This window comes from Oratosquilla oratoria, chromosome 19 (genome assembly GCF_046742065.1).
Source record: "Oratosquilla oratoria isolate Oo_2021 chromosome 19, ASM4674206v1, whole genome shotgun sequence".
NCBI classification, from domain to species: domain Eukaryota; kingdom Metazoa; phylum Arthropoda; class Malacostraca; order Stomatopoda; family Squillidae; genus Oratosquilla; species Oratosquilla oratoria.
In genome coordinates, this window is record NC_134795.1 from 39,431,691 (window position 1) to 39,453,005 (window position 21,315).

Sequence of the window (21,315 nt, forward strand, 5' to 3'; positions counted from 1 at the left end):
CTTTACTGTTTTCTTGGATTGTCCTCCAACCCTTAGCTTCTTTAGCTATGGCCTCTTTGTTGTCTTTATTATTCCTCTTTAATTCTTTATTCTCCTCTTTTACTTCTTTTAACTGTCTTTTTAATTCTTCTATTTCTTTAGTTAAGTTTTTGTTCGCCTTTTCTAGTTCTTCCAATCTTTCAACCCTTTGCGCAATTTTTGACATATTACCGAACCTAATCTCCCAATGTTCAGTCATTTGTTCAAGTCTTTCCTCTAGCCTTGCCAGTCGGGGGAGGTTGGTATCCGCCCCCCCCCCTCATTAAATCCGTGGAAATTATTATCCTCACCTTCTATTGTGCTGCTCTTATCTATGTTTCTAATCTTTACATTTTTGTTAGTCCCTTCATCGTCACTAAATTGCTCTGGCCCGCATTTGTTTACATGGCGTCTGCCTGCCTGGACCAAGTCCTCTCCTTCCTCATTTCCTTCCATTTCCCTCAGTAATCCCTCCCCTTCTCCTTTTTCCTCACTTTCCCACTACACCACAAGCAATCCCCTTACCTGCAAATACAATAGGTACTTCCTTTGCGTTGAGATACACGAAAATTTCACTTTTTCTTCAGGACATCAATCCTCGCCGTCTGTCCGACGTAAGTGTGTGTGTATTTACCTAGTTGTATTTTGCGGGAAGGGGAGCTATGCTCGTGATGTCCCGCCTTTGTATCTTGCAGTGTCTAGTTTGTTTTTAAACTCATGAATGGTTTTTGCGCATACTATTTCATTGTCCAGTTTGTTCCAAGTGTCCAAAACTCTATGAGGAAAACTGTTTTTCTTCAGTTCTCTTCTATAGCTATGTTTTTTTATTTTCTTTCCATGTCCTCTTGTGTTTCTTTTGTCCCAGTTAAGTAAGTTCTCTCTATCGAGTACCTCTGTGCCTCTCATGATTCTGTAGATGGTCAATAGGTCACCTCTCTCTCTTCTTTGCTCCAGTGTCGGTAACTCCAGTTTAGCCAATCTCTCCTCGTATGATAGGTTTGCATGTGCAGGTGCCATTTTTGTAGCTGCTCTTTGGATTCTTTCTATTTTCTTTATATTCTTTTTGGTACTGGGGGACCACAATGTCGCCGCATACTCTAATCTAGGCCTTATCAGTGTGTGTGTATTTACCTAGTATTTACCTAGTTGTATTTTGCGGGAAGGGGAGCTATGCTCGTGTTGTGTGTGTGTGTGTGTGTGTGTGTGTGTGATGGAGAAATCACACACACACACACTGATTTCTCCATCAGTACTCAGTCCTCTCCCAGATGGTGGTGCAGCTACTGCAGGCAAATGATGGTAGCACCTGTTCATTGTCCTTTGTATAGTAGTCTAAAAAAAAACACAATGTTTACTAAGCCATTTCTACTTAAATTTTTTATTATGTACACAATAATAACCAATATTACAATCCTCCTGGAGCTCCAACCAAAATCCAATTACATCTTGCCTTCCTAGAGACTTCACGCACCAGTCGTTTCTTATCATTCAAGGTCACTTTCAGGCTTCTTACTACCTGAAATTGTGCAACATAAACATTTTAAGAATATAAGTCACTGCTACAATAAGTGATGGTATCAAACATTAATTACTGAGGACTAATAACACATTGTATGACAACAAACCTCTTCACGGTATGGAAGTAAAATTTTGGTGTCCAATGAAGCAAGACCACACAGACACTCTAGGGACGTTAACCGTGTAACCTGTGAGAGACATATTACAAAGAAACTAGTACAACATATATCATATCTACAATACTTCAAAATGAGGAAAATTACATATATACATATACCAAAAGGTCATTTTTCCCTTATAAGGGAAGTGGCAAATCAAAACATACACCCTTCCTAGATCATATGACTTTTAGGCTAGGTATAATAAATTGGAGAGAGTGAGTGGTTTGAGGGGAAAAGGTGGGACTTTGCCAGGGATGTGTTATGTTGCCTTGGCTGTTCAATTTATACAAGGATGGGGTGGTGCAAGAGGTAAATGCAAGGGTAATGGGCCAGGGAATGGAGATAGTTAAAGAAAATGGAGAAAAATCGGAGATAAGCCAGTTGTTGTTTGCTGATGACACTGTGCTTGTAGCAGGATCAGGCTTAAGGTAGTGATGGAGTTTAGAAAGGTGTGCAAAAGAAGGAAATTGAAGATGTGAGTAAAAGTAAGGTGATGAGATGTACAATGGAAGAATATGGCAGCAATTGGAAGTGAGTACTATGAGAAAGAGATTGGAGGAAGTGGATAGCTGTAGATATTTGGGTGTGAATGTGGCAGGAAAGGGAGGAGTGGAGGTGGAGATAGAATGTAAATTGAGAGAAGCAAGTAAATGCCTTGGGGGATTTAACCCCTTCCATACGATGCCGCACACGTAGGCGTCATGAGGAGCAAGTGGATTCGCGACGCTGCCATATCGGCGTCTTGATTATATTTATTGTGGTCGCCCCTGTGTTTTTACATTCTCCCTAATCTGCTCTAAATCCCATTCTCTGTGGTTTTCAAAATTCACGGGTGAAAGAGAGAATGATCGATATAAGCCGTGACTATATTATGATGCGAGTATTATTACGACACGTCGTATGATTGGCATTGGCTGCTGCCCGCAAGATTTAAGTCCCGTAGTGAAGTGGTTAAAAGTGTAATGACAAATAGACACTTGGGAATGGATGCTAAGAGAATATTGAATGGAGTGATTGTGCCAATAGCACTGTATGGGGCAGAAGAAAGAGTTTAAATGTATTTACCTAGTTGTATTTTATGGGAAGGGGAGCTATGCTTGTGGTGTCCTGTCTTCATATCTCATTTCATCTAGCCTATCTAAATTCATGTTATCATTTTTGCACACACCACATTTTCATCTATCTTGTTCTAAATGTCTATTATCCTGTGGGGAAAGCTGTTCTTTTTCAGGTATCTTCTATAATTGTCTTTTTTTATTTTCTTTCCATGTCCTCTTGTATCTCTACTACCCCATTTTATTAGATCCTCTTTATCAATAGTTTCTACGCCTTTCATGATTCTATGAATAGTTATCAAGTCTCCTCTCTTCTTTGCTCTAATGTCTGTAGTTCAAGTTTTGCCAGTCTCTCCTCATATAATAGTTCTGAGAGCATTGGTGCCAATTCCATAATTGCTCTTTGTATTCTTTCAAGTTTTGTTATACATTTTTTTGTACTTGGTGACCACATCATCACTGCATACTCCAATCTTGGTCTTATCAAAGTGACTAGTATTTTCTTCACAATTTCTTTGTCTAGGTATGTAAATGGCACTTTGATTGTTCTTAATAAATTATAAGCTTCTCCAAAAATTTTGTTTATATGTTTCTCAGGGGGCATACTATTCATAGTGATGACTCCCAGGTCCTTCTCATTTTCCACTTTTTTAATTTTTTCCTCTCCCAATTTATGTAATCCCACTATTCTTTTTTTTTTTTTTTTTTTTTGCTTCTTCCAAATTCCATTACACTACACTTCTTAATATTGAATTCCATCTCCCACTTCCTATTCCATTCCCATACTTTATTGAGATTACTCTGCAGCAACTCACAATCTTCTACATCATTCACTTTTTTCAACAGTTTTGCATCCTCCACAAAGAAGCTCGTATAACTTTCAATTCCTTTATCCATATCATTTATATAGCAAATATTATTGGGGCCAAAACTGTTCCTCGTGGAACTCCACTAATCACTTCATCCCAATTAGAATGTTTGTCTCTTATCACCACTCATTTTTTTTTCATGCAAGGAGTCTTCCAGCCACTTCAGCAGTTTGCCCTGTATTCCTCCTGCAGTTTCTAGTTTCTTTAGCAATTTCTTGTGTGGTACATTATCAAAGGCTTTTTTCAGGTCTAGAAATGCACAATCAGCCCATCCATCTCTTGTATTACATCTATTAGTCTTGAATAGAAACACATCAAGTTTGTGACACAATAAACTAATAAGGAAGAGAGAGTCAATAGGTGGCATCAGAGAAAAATTATTGGAATGGATGAAAGACTTTCTGACTGGGAGGAAAATGAGAGTAGTGATTACAGATAAATTCTCAAATTGGGAAGAAATGATAAGTGGTGTCCCGCAGGGATCAGTACTGGCCCCGATCATGTTTGCCATATATATGACATGGATGAAGGAATAGAGTGTTATATGAATTTCTTTGCAGACGACACAAAAATACTAAAGAAAGTAAAAATGTAGGAGGATTGGAACTCATTACAAGACTTGGACTAGATCTGGAAATGGACTCAAAAGTGGGAGGTGAAATTCAATATCAAGAAATGTAGTATAATGGAATTTGGAAAAAGTAAAAACAGAATATCGAGAGATTATAAAATTGGTGAGGAGGTCAAATAGTAAACTCGGAAAAAGACCTTGGAGTGATGATCAGCAAAGACATGACACCAGATGAGCATATTGATAAAAGTGGCATTTGCCTATTTGGACAAGGAAATGATAAAAAAAATTAACTACACTAATAAGACCAAAACTTGAGTACGCAGCAACACTATGGACACCCAGTGCCAAAAAGAATATAAAAAAATTAGAAAGAATACAAAGAGCAACAACAAAACTGGCACCAACTATTTCCAAAATGACATATGAACAAAGACTGTCCAAATTAGAATTACCAACTCTGGAACAAAGAAGGTAAAGAGGAGACCTACTAACAATCTATAGAATTATGAAGGGAATGGAAATCTTAGATAAGAATGACTTATTGAAATGGGACAATGGAAAAACAAGACACGAAAAGAAACTAAAAAAAGATAATTACAGAAGAGATCTGAATAAAAATAGCTTCCCACAGATAGATACTTGGTACAAATTAGACAAAGAAACAGTGTGTGCAAACACTTTTCAAGATTTTAAGAAAAAAATTGATGCTGAGAGATACAAAGATGAGTCACCATGAGTCACCCTTACTGTATAATACAACTAGGTAAATACATGATCTTCCTTGCATAAATCCAAATTGCCTTGGATTAGTACATTGTTCTTTCCCAAATGCCTTACCCATCTAATTTTGATAATTCTTTCACAAATTTTAGCTACCGTACTTGTAAGAGAGACTGGTCTATAGTTAGTAGGGTCTTCCTTGTTTTCCCATTTATATACTGGTACTATATTTGCTCTTTTCCAATCTTCTGGAACTTTTCCTTCTTTCAAATATTTTACCTAGTTGTATTTCCCTAGTTGTATTTTACGGGATGAGAGCTATGCTAAAAGTGACCTGTTTTTGTATCTTTCCACATCCAGTTTGTTCTTAAAATCGTGTATAGTTCTGGCATTCACTGTTTCTGTGTTCAGTTTGTTCCAGACATCAATCACTCTATGTGGGAAGCTATTTTTTTTTCAGGTCTCTTCTGTAACTGTCTTTAGTTTCTTTTTGTCCTTGATTCTCTTCTGTCCCACTTTAACCACTTCCATACGGTGACACCTACGTAGGCGTCATGAGGAGCAAGTGGGTACGCGATGATGTCGACGTCGGTGTCTTTATTATATTTATTATAGTCATACCTGCGTGACCCTCATTCTCTCTAAACTGGCTTCATCATATTTTCTATGGTTATCAAAATTCACGGGTGAAAGAGAACGAGCGATTGAGCAGTGACTTTATTTTTTATAATGCAATTATGACGCAACATCGCACGTCGGGCAGCTAATGCTGCCAGACATGTGATGTGCCCCGGAGTGAAGAGGTTAAGGGGAAGCTCTGGCGGTCATAGGGAGGCGGAATTTTATTTTGTGTTCAGGGTTGCCCAAAAATTACACAATTATAAAGAAAGTAAATTAAGTATTTTGACCCCGAAAAAAAAACTTGGCTCATTATTTATCATCAGAGATATCCATAGTTATTGCACCATAAATTTCATGGAATTTGAACAGTAAATAAAGAAGTTACGACACCTTATAATAAAAAAAGTTAGTTTTGAGATACGGCCAATTAAAGATTCGGAAAGAATTTTTACACTGATTTTTTTTTCTTAAAATCAATTAATGCTGTGCTGAATATTCTATTACAACTACTGTCTTACTTATCTTTGTATAGAGAAGACTGGATCTCTCATATTTTGGTTCTAGGGTTCAAGAAAGGCACTTAGTCCCCCCCTGCCCACCCGGGCAGAGTATTACTTCAGAGGGTATCGGAACTGCCCACATTCAAAACCATCACTATGATAGTGAACAACATTATCTACACTGCACTCATAATGACTAAGAGCTATTTCCTTCAGACGTGCAATAGAGAGCAAATGTACAGTTTCATCCTCTCTCCCTCTTTCTCTCTCTCCTCCTCCTCCTCTTCTTCTTTTTCATCACTTTTTTGGCGAGTGTTTCTTTATGTATTTGTGCTTTTCCTGTCCTCTTGAAAGGTGTAGAAGTTGATGGAACAGAAGTTGATGGAAAAGAGCCTGATGCATTAGGTGACAAAATCATAACATCAGCTGATGAGGTGGGCGTGGCTACGCACACTTGTAACAATCTCTCGGTTTTCTTTCTTTATTCAACGCATACATTTCATATGATTTTTACTTTACTAATAGGAGCCATAACTATAATGGTAACACAATAAAATGCAAATAAAACATAAATTACACACATCAACTCAACGATAAATGTAAAAAAAAAAAACGTAGACAAACAACTTTTTGGTAATCAACTATGAACTCTTGGTAGCCGTGAAATGCTGCTTTAGAGAGGAAAAAGATCGTACTGCATAGCAACAGTCAGTGAAAGTATGAAAAAGACAATAAAAGCAATAATATGGCAAACATGTTGACAAATGTGGTTGTTGCCATATTTGATGCAGCATGCCATCCCCTACCCCCCGCCACAAAAGTGTATTTTTATGGTATTTGCCATTTAGATTTTCACTTCAAATCATGGCAGACCTTGATAACTAAACAAGCATTTGTGATGCTTAACTAAATTTCGTACCCACGATCGAAAATAGTCATTTTTAGCCAGAGCCGCCCTTTAAGTTGTCTCTATCGAGAACTTCCATCCCTTTCATAATTCTGAAAATGGTCAACAAATCGCCTCTTTCCCTTCTCTGTTCTAGTGTTGACAATTGTAATTTCTCCAATCTTTGTTCATATGTCAGATTTGACAGTGTAGGTGCTGATTAAATGAAGCAGCCTTGCTGTGGATGTGCTTTGTCTTGCTACATTACTTCTGACCCAGGGCAGTGGGCAAGATGCAGGGATGACCCATCATCCAGGAGGAGCCAAGATAAGAGTGAGGGAGGCAAATGGGAATGGAGTATGTAGGGATGGACTGGATGGGAGTGAATTTTATGCCTTTGATTTTGGCTACCTCGTTTGTAAGGGGGGGAAAAAAGCCATTGGTATATGTATGATAAATTTGAGAGTAGATGCGACCCCATGAGCATTGCCTCTTTCCTGTGTACTGCAACTAAATAAATACATTAATCCCACACCCATCCAAAAACCCAACTATTGTCCCTTCAATCTTAGCACCTTATAGATGCAGGGTCTTCCCTGTCCTCTACTACATAGCTTGAGTCAGCAGCAATACAGCTAGATACAGCATTTCCACAACAGGGCCTGACAGCCTGAGCTGATTTACCCCTGTCACTTCATTATATGACAACTCCTTCATCTACTTGAGAAATTTAAGGACATAAGATTGAAGGAAATTTCAAGAGGCCATAAGGTCTACTCTAGACAGTTCCATGTCCATTACATCTATCATTCCCATCCATAAAGTATCTTCTCTTAAAACAACCAATAGCTTCAGCACTCAATATATGATTACTAAGTCTATTCCATTTGTTAACTACTCAATTGGTAAAGAGGTTCTTCCCTATTTACTTCTTAAATCTAGATTTGTCCAATTTAAATAAACTACTACAAGTCCTGTGCTGCTGTCTTAATATGGTGACCTTGTCTGCATCACCCTTGTTAAAACCTTTGACCCATTATGTCTGGTTTTTCTTCTAGCAGGTAATCATTAAGTGTCCACCACTCTGTGTGGAAAACTGTTCTTCAGATCTCTTCTATAACTATCCTTTTTGAGTTTCTTTCCATGTGCTCTTGTTTTGCTTGCCCCAATTTAACAAGTCCTCTTTATCACATATTTCTGTGCCCTTCATGATTCTATAGAAGGTCAGTAGGTAGCCTCTCTCTTCTTTGCTCCAAAGTCAATATCTCCAATTTAGCCTGTCTCTCTTCATATGACAAGTCTGAAAGTGCTGGAGCCATTTTTGTGGTTGCTCTCTGGATTCATTCAATTTTCTTTATATTCTTTTTGGTACAGGGTGACCATGTCACTGCATATTCCAATCTAGGCCTTATTAGTGTGACTAATATTTTTTTTAATAATTTCTTCATCCAAATAGGTAAATGCCACATTTATTGATCTTAGCAAGTTATAGGATTCTCCGACAATTTTGTTTATTTATCTGAGGACAAGTTGAGATAATTTCTCCTAGATCTTTTTCAGATCCCACTTTCTTTACCTCTTTAGTTCCAATTTTATATTGTCCTGATGTTCTATTTTTACTTTTTCCAAACTCCATTATGCTACACTTCTTAATGTTGAAGTCCACTTCCCATATCTGACTCCATTTCCAAACCTTGTTCAAATCTCCCTGTTGTGATTTGCAATCCATTTCGGTTTTTATTTTCCTCAACAAAGAAGCTCATGTAACATTCCACACCATCATCCATGTCATTCACATATATAGTGAACATTATTGGGACCAATACAGATACTTGTGGAACTCCACTATTAACCTCCTTCCAACCTGAATATTTTTCTCTGAGTACTACTCTCATCTTTCTACCATTCAGGAAGTCCTCCATCCAGTTTAGTAGGTTGCCTTGTATCCCTCCTATGTTTTCCAATTTTTTAGATAATTTTTTGTGTGGTACCATCAAAGGCTTTTTGTAAGTCCAAGAAAGCACAATCAGCCCACCCATTCCTTTCTTGTATTATAACTATTAGTCTTGAGTAAAAACAGATTCAATTTGTAGTACATGATCTTCCTTGTCTGAACCCAAATTGTCTTGGATTTATTATATTATTTTCTTCAAGGTGTCTTACCCATCTATTCTTGTCAGTGAGACCGGTCCATAATTAGTTGGTTCTTCCTTGCTTCCTCCTTTATATATTGGTATAATGTTGGCATTTTTTCCAGTCTTTTGATATTTTTTTTTCTTTAAGTGAGCAACTATGTTATATATTTTGTCCATTAGTTCTTCTTTGCATTATTTTAGTATCCAGTTTGCAATTTCGTCCAAGTCATGCAATTTCCTAACATCAAGGTTTGTTAACTGCTCCATTATTTCTTTTTGTGTTATTATTTCCCTCATGGGGGATGATCGCACTTTGCTTCCTTCATCCCAATACTGTACCTTCTCTCTAGTGAAAACCAACTTGAAGTGATTACCGGTATTCATGACTTCTGCCATTTCTAGATCTTCTGTGTATTCTGTATTTCCTTGGCATAGTTTCACCATTTCCTCTTTACTTTTAAGTTTACCATTCACATATCTATAGAATAGTTTGGATTGCTCTTTACATTTTTTCTATAATGTCTTTTTCATAGTTCCTTTTTCCCTCTCTTCGCACTTTTACATACTCATTTCTAGTTATATATTTGCCATTTTCCAGGTTATCTTTTCTCTATTTTTTCCAAGCTTTGTCCCTTCTATCTTTTGCCTCACTGCATCTTCTGTTTAACCAGCATTTAATGTACATGCTTTCTTGTTTTTGTTTTGGTACATACCTATTCACTCCTTCATTATAGATATCCATCAAGATCTCCCATTTCTCTTCCACTTTTGTCCCTTCCATGTAGAATTTTTCCCAATTTGCATTTTGAAAGAATTTCTTTAGTTTTCCAAAGTTCATTTTGTTACACATCAATCTTCCTTTTCTGTACTTTTCCTTTCTCTCTATATATATTTCTTTAGTTCAGTCTCTATAAGTATATGGCCACTCTTTCCAAGTGGTGTCTTGTATTCAATTTTATCCACAATTTCAGGTTCTGTTGTAAATATTAAATCCAGTCTTGATGGTTCATTACTTTTGTATCTGGTGTTTTCATAGACCCATTGAGTCACTGTATATTCCATGGTCATATCCAGTAATACATTTCCCCACAGATCCTCTCCGCCCTTCACTGTCATATCCTCCCAACAAATTTCTTTGCAGTTAAACCCCATAATTACCAGGTTACCTCCACCCTTTGGTATCTCATTTAATGAATGCCTTGTATCTTCTAGCATTTTCGAATGCTCATTCTCTTTCCAAGAGCTAGTTTTTGGGGGCACATAAATCACCACACACTTTCTACTTTTCATGTCCCGGTTTTCAACTTTTATCATGATCATTTCTACATTGTTCTTACCCTCAGTAATATTTGTCAGGTTCAAGTTTTTCTTGGCCAAGAACATGATGCCTCCTCCCTGTTTCTTGTTTCTGTTTTTAATCCAATAATTGTATAACCCTTGTTCAACATTATTGGGTGGTACTGGAACCCTTAATTTCGTCCCTACAATTCCCATTATGTCTGGTTTTTCATCTAATAGGTAATCATTTAGTTCATTCAGCCCTGAAATTAATCCGTCAATGTTAGTATAGGCCATTTTTAATTTTTTCTTTCTCCATCTTTTTTTTTTGTTTTGTTTCACCCATTCTGATGTACCATTTTCTCAGCCTCATGTCAATTACCCTCCAATAGAATTCCTTGCTTTTGGTCTCCGTTTTCTTCGCATTTTTTTCCTTAGCTTCATCTTTTAGTGTCTTCTCTTTTTCTAACTCCTCAACACTCATTTCTCTTTTCATCCATATCTTGTTGTAGTGTTCATTCCTTGCCAACTTGCTTGCTTTTTCTAATATGTCTTCTGTTACCATTTGCAATCTTAGTTGTATCTTTAGGGGTCGATTTCTTTCCTTAGAATAATGTCTTCTATACACTTCATATATATCTTTCTCTGCTTCCCGATCACCATCTTTTATTTCTTTTAAAATTGGTATTGGCTGAGAAGTATGGTAGGGGTTACAAGGTTGGACAGAGAAACAAGGAGGCAAGGAGAGCAGGAGTGGAAAAGGAGATGGTAGAGCTGAAAGATTATTGGGATGGTTTGGACACATGGAAAGAATGTGTGATGAAAGATTGGTAAAAGAGGTGTGGAAAGCAGAGGTGGAGGGAATGAACTTGTGGGGACAACCAAGGATGAGATGGATGGATGGGGTGAATTGGGGTATTGAGCAACAGGGGAATGTCTGTTGAGCAAGGAAGGGAGAAGGAAGGAGATAGGGATGAATGGAGAATGCGTATGGGTGATACTGTTTGCAAGGAAAGGAGGGATGGGGTATGGGTGGGTGGGGGTGGGTTCTTTTGTGTGAACGAGATTTTGATACAGTCCAAAGGGTTTCTCCCTGTCTTCTCTTTTCCTGCATGAGGGGACAGAAAGGGAGGGTTACCAAGTAAGTGAAGCACCCTTGCTCTGGATGTACTGTGTCTTGCTGTATTGTGTTTGACCCAGGGCAGTTGGCAGAGGCAGAGATGACTAGTTATCTATGAGGAGCTGAGATGGGAGGGGTGGAAAGGGTGGTGGAGGGGAGTGAGATGGGTGGGAATAGGTACATGCCTGTGACTTGGCTACCTCCCTTGTAAGGGGGCATATAGAATGACATTATCAGCCATGGTTATATAGGGGGGATGAAAAGGATGCACTCAGAGGTAAAGAAATTATAATTGAGAAGCAGCAGATGTGGCCTTTTCTTCCCAAGACCTTTACCAGTGTCTGGGTGTTTGTTTCTTATTTGACTTTTCAAGTAACTGGAGTCGCCTGTCTACCCTGATATAGACACATAGACTGTGTTCATTGTCCCTGGCAATGGACGTTCTTCAAATGACTGGAGTTGCTTTTTTATCCTAATATAGGCATATAGCCTACCTTTGTTGCCCCTGGCAGCAGATGCCCTTCAAGTATTTACCTAGTTTTACCTAGTTGTACCACAAAGGAAGGGAGCTATGCTCGTACTGACCTGTCTTTGTATCTTTCAGCATCAAGTTTTTTCTTAACCCCTTGAGTACTGGATGTGTGTTTTGTGACACCTGTGTGCCACGGCTGAGTGCACCCGCCAGGAACTGAGTGTGCTCCCTGTGACACACACGTGTCACAGCTATAAGCTGTGTGTATTGAGGGCTCTCAAGGCCTCGGTTTCTGGCTTATTTCTACCCACGTGGTAGCAAGTGTCTGTGTTTACAAACATAAGGCTCCAGCCATTCATGGGACAGTTTGAAACATTTGTTTACATAAGGTTGACGGGTCGGTAACGAAGGGGTTAAAATCTTGAATAGTATTTGCACATACTGTTTCTTTATCTAAGTTATTCCATATATCTAGCACTCTGTGTGGGAAGCTATTTTTTTTCCGATCTCTTCTATAGTTATCCTTTTTGAGTTTCTTTTCATGACCTTTTGTTTATCCATTGTCATTTTTTAGCAAATCATTCCTGTCAAGGATTTCCATTCCTTTCATGATTCTAAATATAGTCAGTAGATCACCCTCTTGCCTCTTCTCTGCTCTAGTGTTGGTAGTTCCAATTTCGATAATCTTTGTATGTATGTTAAATTGGAAAGACCTGGTGCCAACTTTGTTGTTGCTCTCTGTATTCCTTCTAGTTTTCTTATATTCTTTTTAGTACTGGATGTCCATAGTTTCACTGCATATTCCAGCTTTGGTCTAATCAATGTAACTAATATCTTTTTAATAATTTCTTCATCCAAGTAGTCAAATGCCACTTTCATTGACCCTAATAACTTGTAGGTTTCACAGACTATTTTGTTTATATATTTATCCAGTGTCATGTCTTTGCTGATTAATACTCAAAGGTCCCTTTCTGAGTGCACTTTTTTTTTTTTTTTTCATTTCTTCTTTGCCAATTTTGTAATTTTTTGAAATTCTGTTTTTGCTTTTTCCAAACTCCATTATACTACACTTCTTGATATTGAAGTTCACTTCTCACTTTTGAGTCCATTTCCAGATTTTGTCCAGGTCTGATTGTAATGAATCACAGTCCTCTTCTGTTCTTACTTTAATATTTTTGCATCATCTGCGAAGAAATTCATATAACATTCAACTCCTTCATCCATGTCATTTATGTATATGGCAAACATGATTGGAGCCAGCACTGACCCTTGTGGAACACCACTTATCATTTCTTCCCATTTCAAGTATTAGTCTCAAATTACTACCCTCATTTTTCTCCCAGTCAGAAAATCTTCCATCCATTCTAATAATTTACCTGTGATGCCACCTATTGATTCTAATTTTCTTATTAATTTCTTATGTGGTACTTTGTCAAATGCCTTTTGTAGGGGTCTAGATAGGCACAGTCTAACCATCCATCCCTCTCATCTATTATATCTATTAGTCTCGAGTAGAAGCAGATTAGGTTTGTTGTACATGATCTTCCTTGTCTAAATCCAAATTGGCTTGGGTTTAGTATAGATTTTTCTTCCAGGTGTTTAACCCATCTACTTTTGATCACTTTTTCACATATTTTAGCTACTGTGCTTGTTAGGGAGACCGGTCTGTAGTTAGTTGGATTTTCCTTTTTTCCTCCTTTGTATATTGGTACTATGTTTGCATTTTTCCAGTCTTGTGGTACCTTACCTTCTTTGAGCGAGCATTTGATTATAGTGTGTATTTTATCTGTTAATTCCTCTACGCATTCCTTCAATATCCAATTTGCAATTCCATCCGGACCATGCGATTTTCTGACATCAAGGTTCTTTATTTGGTCGCTGATTTCCTTCTTTGTTACAGTTATTTCCTTCATTGGGAGGGATTTCTGTCTCTCTGTTCCCTCACAGTTAGTTGTGTTCTCAAATGTGAAAACCAATTTGAAGTGGTTGCTCATAACCTCTGCCATTTCTTGTTCTTCTGTATATTCATGACTTCCTTGGCACAACGTTTCTATTTCTTGTTTGTTTTTTAGTTTACCTTTCACATATCTATAAAATAGTTTCAGTTGTTCCCTCCATTTTTCTATTATTTTCTTTTCATAATTTCTCTTTTCTTCTCTGCATATTTTTACGTAATCGTTTCTTAGTTTGATGTATGTTTGCCATTGGCTCTTTTTTCCCCCATTTTTTCCAGGCTTTGTCTCTTTTATCCTTGGCTTCACTACATTTTTTGTTGCACCAGTTCTGTATTATTCTTTCTTGCTTTTGTTGTGGAACATATTTGGTCACTCTCATTATACATTTCTTTTAGTATGTTCCATTTCTCTTCCATCCTTGTTTCTTCATTTAGGAATTTTTCCCAGTTTGCATTAAGAAAGAATTTTCCAAGTTTCTCAAAATTTGTTCTGTTGTACATTGGTCATCCTATTCTATGTTTCTCATTTCTTCTTAGGTCTATTTGCTCTTTTAGTTTGAATTCTATTAGTACATGGTCACTCTTTCCTATTGGTGTTTTGTAATCTAATCTGTCTACAATTTCAGGTTCTGATGTAAGTATTAAATCCAGTCTTGAAGGTTCCTCATTGTTTCTGTATCTGGTATTTTCCTTTACCCATTGAGTCATTGTGTATTCAATGGTCATATCAAGTAGTATGCTGCCCCATATGTCCTCTCTACCCTTAACTGTCATTTCTTCCCAACATATTTCTTTTGAGTTAAAATCACCCATAATTACTGTATATCCTATTTCTTTCAGTATATCAGTTCGTGTTTAGTATCTTCTAGCAATTTGGAATGATCGTGTTCTGTCCAGGCCTGTGTTTTAGGGGGCACATACAGTACTACAAATTTTCTACTTTTCATGTGGTTGTTTTCTATTCTTATCATTACTGACTCTACATTGTTTTTTCCTTCTGTTAACTTTGTCACATATAAGTCTTTCTTGGTCAGAAATAGTACTCCCCTCCTTGTTTTTCCTTTCTATTCTTCATCCAGCAGTTGTATAGACCTTGTCCCACAGTGTTAGGTGGTAGATTCCTATCCTGATATGGGCACATAGCCTATCTTCATAGCACCTGGCAGTGAATGCTCTTCAAGTGACTGGGAATGGTCACCAAATACACCAAATACTGACCACCTGACAGACTGGATTGATGGAGTGATAATTGCCTTTGGGTTTGCCCTCCACATAACCTGCAATTTTTCTTTTATAATCTTATGAGACTTAAAGTCTCTGGGGTTTTGTGAATGATACATGAGCAGCGGCTTGATCTTGCAGTGGCCACTTGCATTGGCACACAGTGCGAGAGTCAACCTATCCTTCATGTGTTTGTGGCCTGGCATCTTCTTCTCTGCCATTATGTAAGTCATTCTCAGCATCTTCTTCCAAAACAGCCCTGTTTCATTACAGCTGAAGATTTGCTGAGGGGTGTATCCTTTAGTTGCTATCAGTTCACCAAAAGTTTTGCAGTAAGCCTTAGCTACCTTTGCACCCAAACTTGCTGCCGCACCATGCCTGATGATGGAATGAATGCTAGTCCTTTTACTAAAATTGTTTAACCAACCCCGACTGCCTTTAAACCACTCTTCCAGTGCCTCATCCACTGAAGTGCCTTGGAGTTGTTGCAGCAAATCAACATATATGGTTCTTGCCTTCTCATAGACAATAGCCTCCATTAGCCATACCAACAGCATATTTCCCATCTTTTCATGGACAGAGGTCCAGAGTTTTAAAATTATCTTAATCCCCTTGACTGGTGTTATAGCCTTTACCAATTCCTTCTGCATTAGTATGGTACATATCGTTGCAGTACTATGCTGGTACTGCCTCGCCAAGTCCATTACTTGTGCACCATGCTCATGTTTTTCTATAATTTCATGCTTTAATTCAATGGACATCATCCTCTTCTTTTCAGCACTGTTCTTTCCACTCTCTTAGGGCCCATGGTTATAAAAAGAAATTTGATAAAATAAATTAAGAATAAGCACAAAACATGAGCACAACTTATCACAGATACTTTCTCAGCGAGATAAACAAGTGGACTGCACGTGTGAGCTGTGGATGCTAGGCGGGCATTGTGTTGTGGTGTTCACTGCGCCAACTAACGGATTGTAATTCAAAGCAAAAATTTGAAAAAGACAACCTGTATCTTGGAAATTTCATAAGTTGGGCACTCATATGTCAAGGTACCACTATATACATATATATATACATATATATATATATATATATATATATATATATATATATATATATACACATATGTGTGTGTATGTATATGAGTGTGTAATATTTGTTAGATTATTATCGATCAATCTTATACCTTATTACATGTACAGACGCTCCTCAACTTACGTTTTAGTTACGTTTCAAACGGCCGAACGTAACGTGAAAATGAACGTAAGTTGTTACTGTACGTTCCAGTAATGTATGACCATTCATACTGTACTATACATTCATAAATTCTATTACTGTATCTTATAAAACACCCCTAAATCATTAATTATAAACATAACATTGTAAAATAATAACATTAATTTCAAATAAATTAAATTCAAGCAACATAAAATGAGATGGTGGAGGAGAAGGAGGAGGAGGCAAGGCACGTTCAGTCTGTCGTTTGTGCCATGTAAACAATGGACGCAGCGTCATGTGTAGGTATAGTTTGAACGTCTCATACTACGGAGAGCGCGCTAAACTCAAAAATTCGCTCGACAATTTTTTTTTTTACATTTTTTTTTTTACAGTCAGTTCAAACGTAAAATCGAAAAAACATAAAACGAATGAACGTAAGTAGAGGAGCGTCTGTAATCTGATTTTTTTTTTGCATATAGAGGTAGTAATGAATTGTTGTCTATTTATGTTTAGGGTTTTTCTCCTTGTTGTGACTTTGATTATTAAACAAGGCATAAAATTGTTTGTCATTCTCTTTCAGTACTTGGTAAGGATTTCTTATCAAATGCTAGAGAAAGGTGTGTAATACTGAAGTGAGTCATGATCAGTGGCAACTTAGGCTAGGAGCAAAGCACAGAGTGAAAAAAAGTTATATACATACATACATATATATATATATTATATATATATATATATATATATATATATATATATATACAGTTATCCCTTGCTACTTTGCGGTTCAACTATTGCAGATTCACGACTTCGTGGATTTTCAAAATATCTACTGTATATGGAAAATATATCGCGGAGTTTCTGGAAAATACTAGAAAAATTGCAATGTATGAACACCTAAAAATTTTAATTAAATCCATCAAAATATTAATAAAAAATAATATTTCCTAGTCTAGGAACAATAAAACAAGCATGAAATAGCAAAAAAAAAAACATATGCAGGGATATTTGAACTTGTAACTCATATGACAAAAAAAATCCAGAATGTGATATGCATACAGTACCTGTGTATCCTGTTGTTTAGAAAATGCAAAGTGTACCATCTCGGTGACGAAGTGCATTGTAAGATGGGCTGTGATTGGTGCAATTGAGAGAGACGACGAATCACATCTTTCTATTTTGTAATCTGGCCTGTGATTGGTGCTTTGACCGATGCTCAGATCTTCAGCATGTTCCCTTGTCTCTCTCTCACGGCCATTTCGCTTCAAGCTGTCTTGCCGAGTGGTTTACTGTACTACTTTACACTGTACTGTGTGTGATTTTTTTTTTCTTTGCATTGAACTTTAAGTTTTCATCCCCTGCAATGGCTCCCAAGCATGCTGCTTCTTCCAAGGCTGGTACTGAGCCTAAATCCAAAGGAAGAATGATGACGATTGCTGAAAAGGTGAAACTTCTGGATATGTTGAAGGGAGAACTTTCGCTGCCGTAGCCCGCCATTTTAGCATGAACGAATCCACCATTCGCTACATCAAGAAGGACAAGGCTAACATTAGGAAGATGACTGTCATCACCTTTAATAATTCAGCAAAGAGAGTGGTTACGGCTCGTAATAAAACTATGGAAGCACAGTATTTGTTGTGATCATTGGAGGTGACGGCTTTGCAGACATGACCACTGGAGATATTGACGAGTTATTAGACTGCCACTCCCAGCCACTAACTGATGCAGACCTCAAAGACTTGACGAAGTTGGCCAGTGAAGAAGAAGAAACGCAGCAAGAAATGGAAGAAGTTGCCGACCAAAATGGCTTGACTTTGGAACGGCTGACCAAGCTCTGCAACCTGGCTAAAGAATTGAAAGAGGGTCACAGGAATGGAATAATGATATGGTTCGTTCTGAGCAATTTTGCAACAAGGTCGACTAAGTCATGAATCACAAGATGCTCTTTAAATGGAAAAAGAAGCAGCGGCAGCAACTTCCTATCACAATGTTTTTGCAGCCTCACTAAAAAGAGCCAGTTCCTGCTGCTACTACTATGGTTGCACCTTCGGAGGAAGTGGAAGAAGTGTCCCACGAAAGGGCACCACCGTCTGAAGAGACGTAAAAAATACAATCATCAGCTGCACAGTAGTCATCATCAGCTTCATCATAATCATTTCTACTGCCCAACAAATTCATCATCATCATCATTCAAATTCTACTTCAACTTCTTTCGTGTTGAGTACAGTAACAATCTTAATTTTTTTTAATTATAAGTGTTATTGCTTGACAGTTGTCCTTGTTATTAGTAGAGTACTGTAATGGGTGGATTGTTAACAGTACAGGGAGGGTTTTAAAAGTCCAATTACACATTAAATAATAAATACTGTAAATATGGTGTACCTACTTCGCAGAAATTCAGTTATCGCGGCCGGTCTCAGAACCAATCTACCGCAATAAACGAGGGATCACTGTATTTATTCATATATATATATATATATATAATAATTCCAACAGTTGTCCCCGGACTCGAACCAAGACTTACGAGGAGGCAGGCCATCGCTCTACTGACTATGCTACTGAGACTATAAGATTCTCCAACCTCGGGGTTAATCTAACTCTCGCAGGATTTGAATCAACTGCTAACTGCAGTCCTAATCTCGATTTTACGGAGAACCAAGCCCACTTGTAGCTAGATGGTTAAGCTGGTACACATCCTTGATGGACTTTCGTCATTGTAATACCTGAATAGAATCGCCAATGACGACGATGTCAATCAAATAATTTCGACAGTTGTCCCCAGACTCAAACTGAGACTTGTGCGGAGGCAGGCCGTCGCTCTACCAACTAAAGATACAAAGACAGGTCACTATGAGCATAGCTCTCTTCCCATAAAATACAACTAGGTAAATACAATCTACTCTTAGCATCTATTCCCAAATGTCTATTTCTCATTACACTATTTAATCCACCAAGGTATTTCCTTGCTTCTCTCAATCTACATTCTACCTCCACCTCCACTCCCTTTCTCACCACATTCACACCCAAGTATCTAAAACTATCCACTTTCTCCAGTCTGCTGCCACTTTCTCCCCTTGTACATCTCATCACCTTACTTTTACCCACATTTATCTTCAACTTCCTTCTTTTACACACCTTCCCAAACTAATTTCCTCAATCCCTACTGTGATCCTGCCACAAGCACAGTGTTATCAGTAAACAACAACTGGCTCATCTCCCACTTTTCTCCATTTTCTTTAACCATCTCCAATCCCTGACCCATTACCCTTACATTTATCTCTCACACCACCCCCATCCATGTATAAATTGAACAGCCAGGGCAACATAACACATCCCTCATGAAGTCCCACCTTTACCACATCCACACACATTACGATACCCAAACCTTAGGGCACTGGTTGGAAAATTCCTCCCACACCCTCTTATGCCTTTACTTTTTTCAGGAATGTCCCATTTGGGGCTGAAGGAAGAAGGATGCCTAGTCCTTTCCCCATCCCGTTTTTGTCACCTCATACGACTGAAGTGGAAATATTTGGTGGCATTATTCTTTTCCCCCACCACAGTGTTTGGCAAAATGAGAAAATGAATATTTAGAGAAATGGTACAGGACAGTAACAAGAGTGGGGGACAGCATGACAGAGGGACATTTGCAGTATAATAAAGTATCATCATTTCTCTATGAATAGATATTTCCTTTACCATAGACAAAATTTATTACAATTAGCCTTAAATTCCATGTATATTTGTTCTGTGTTTCTGTGATGTTTTTGTGGTATTTTGGGTGTGCTGGTAGCAGGTACAGTTTGTGCATTTCTGAGTTGGTAACTGAGTTACATTTGTGGTGTGACATGAATATTAATTTATAGTAATTCAAAACATGAATATACACATGATACTTAACCTCTTCAGTACGGGCCAAAATCTCGCGGGCAGCATTAGCTGTCAGACGTACGATGTGTCGTAATAATACTCGCATCATAAAATATAGTCACCGCTTATATCGATCGTTCTCTCTTTCACCCGTGAATTTTGATAACCATAGAAAATGTGATGAAGACAGTTTAGAGAGTATATCATTATGCAGGGGAAACTACAATAAATATAATCAAGATGCCGATATGGCAGCCTCGCATATCCACTTGCTCCTCATGACGCCTACGTATGCGGCACCGTATGGAAGGGGTTAAGAAATTGCAAAAAGCTATCAAAAATACTAAACAGAAATTATGCATGTCTTCCCTTTTGCTTCCATGCAAATCAAGGGCAATGCATTTCATACAGTGTATAAGGTAAAACATGACAAAACTCACCAAAGAGTGATTTGTTGCAAGAGAAAGTAGTGTGGGTATTAAAGAGCTGACATGTGGAGAAGCATGATGTGCTGGGAAGGTAAGAACTGAAGACAGAGTTTTGAGGGTTCCTTCCACAACAAAATCCTCAGAACTGGATAAGCCTGAGAGCAGCACCGGGAAGAGCTGTCAAAAAGAAAAGAAAAAAAAAATCATATAAGGAAAGGCTTTCCCAAATGAAAGCAATACAACAGATTATTGCCACTTTGTTACAGGATTTAATTAAGTATTTCAAGTGATTGATTGATTGATTAAAGGTTATCTGGCGGCGTAACTACCAAGGTCATAGATGCCAAATATTTAAATTCTTAGATTCAATTTTGGGTACAGATAATAATAACAATAACAATAACAATAATAATAATAATAATGACTTCCTATGTATAGATGGGCAGAATATTTTAGGGAGTTGCTAAATGTGAAGGAGGATAGGGAGGGAAAAATAGCTGCAGTGGGAAATGCTAAGAAAATGAGAGTGATGAGTGAGGAAAATGGAGGAGAAATAAGGAAGGATGAAGTGAAGGCAGTTGTTAAGATGATGAAAGCAGGTAAGGCACCTGGTCTGGATGGATGCCATGCAGAATGTCTAAAAAAAAGGAGGTACAGTGATGGTGGACTGGCTGGTGAGGTTATTTAATGTTTGCTGGAGAGA

General features: G+C 37.8%; 1 protein-coding gene across 6 annotated transcripts in view; it reads right to left on the reverse strand.

Moving 5' to 3' along the window:
- Nucleotides 1-1,352: 1,352 nt before the first annotated feature.
- The window catches only part of Mms19 (MMS19 nucleotide excision repair protein), a 514,253-nt gene continuing 494,290 nt past the window's right edge, over nucleotides 1,353-21,315 (reverse strand). For 4 of the 6 annotated variants that reach the window (XM_076202916.1, XM_076202918.1, XM_076202915.1 and 1 more), the window contains 3 exons: nucleotides 20,625-20,789; nucleotides 1,644-1,724; nucleotides 1,353-1,534 (listed from right to left, as the gene is read on the reverse strand). In XM_076202916.1, the coding sequence (XP_076059031.1) occupies nucleotides 1,424-1,534; nucleotides 1,644-1,724; nucleotides 20,625-20,789 (357 nt within the window). In that variant the 3' untranslated portion in view covers nucleotides 1,353-1,423. The remainder of the gene's footprint in view (nucleotides 1,535-1,643; nucleotides 1,725-20,624; nucleotides 20,790-21,315) is intronic. The other 2 variants (XM_076202913.1, XR_012967332.1) reach the window with 2 other exon arrangements.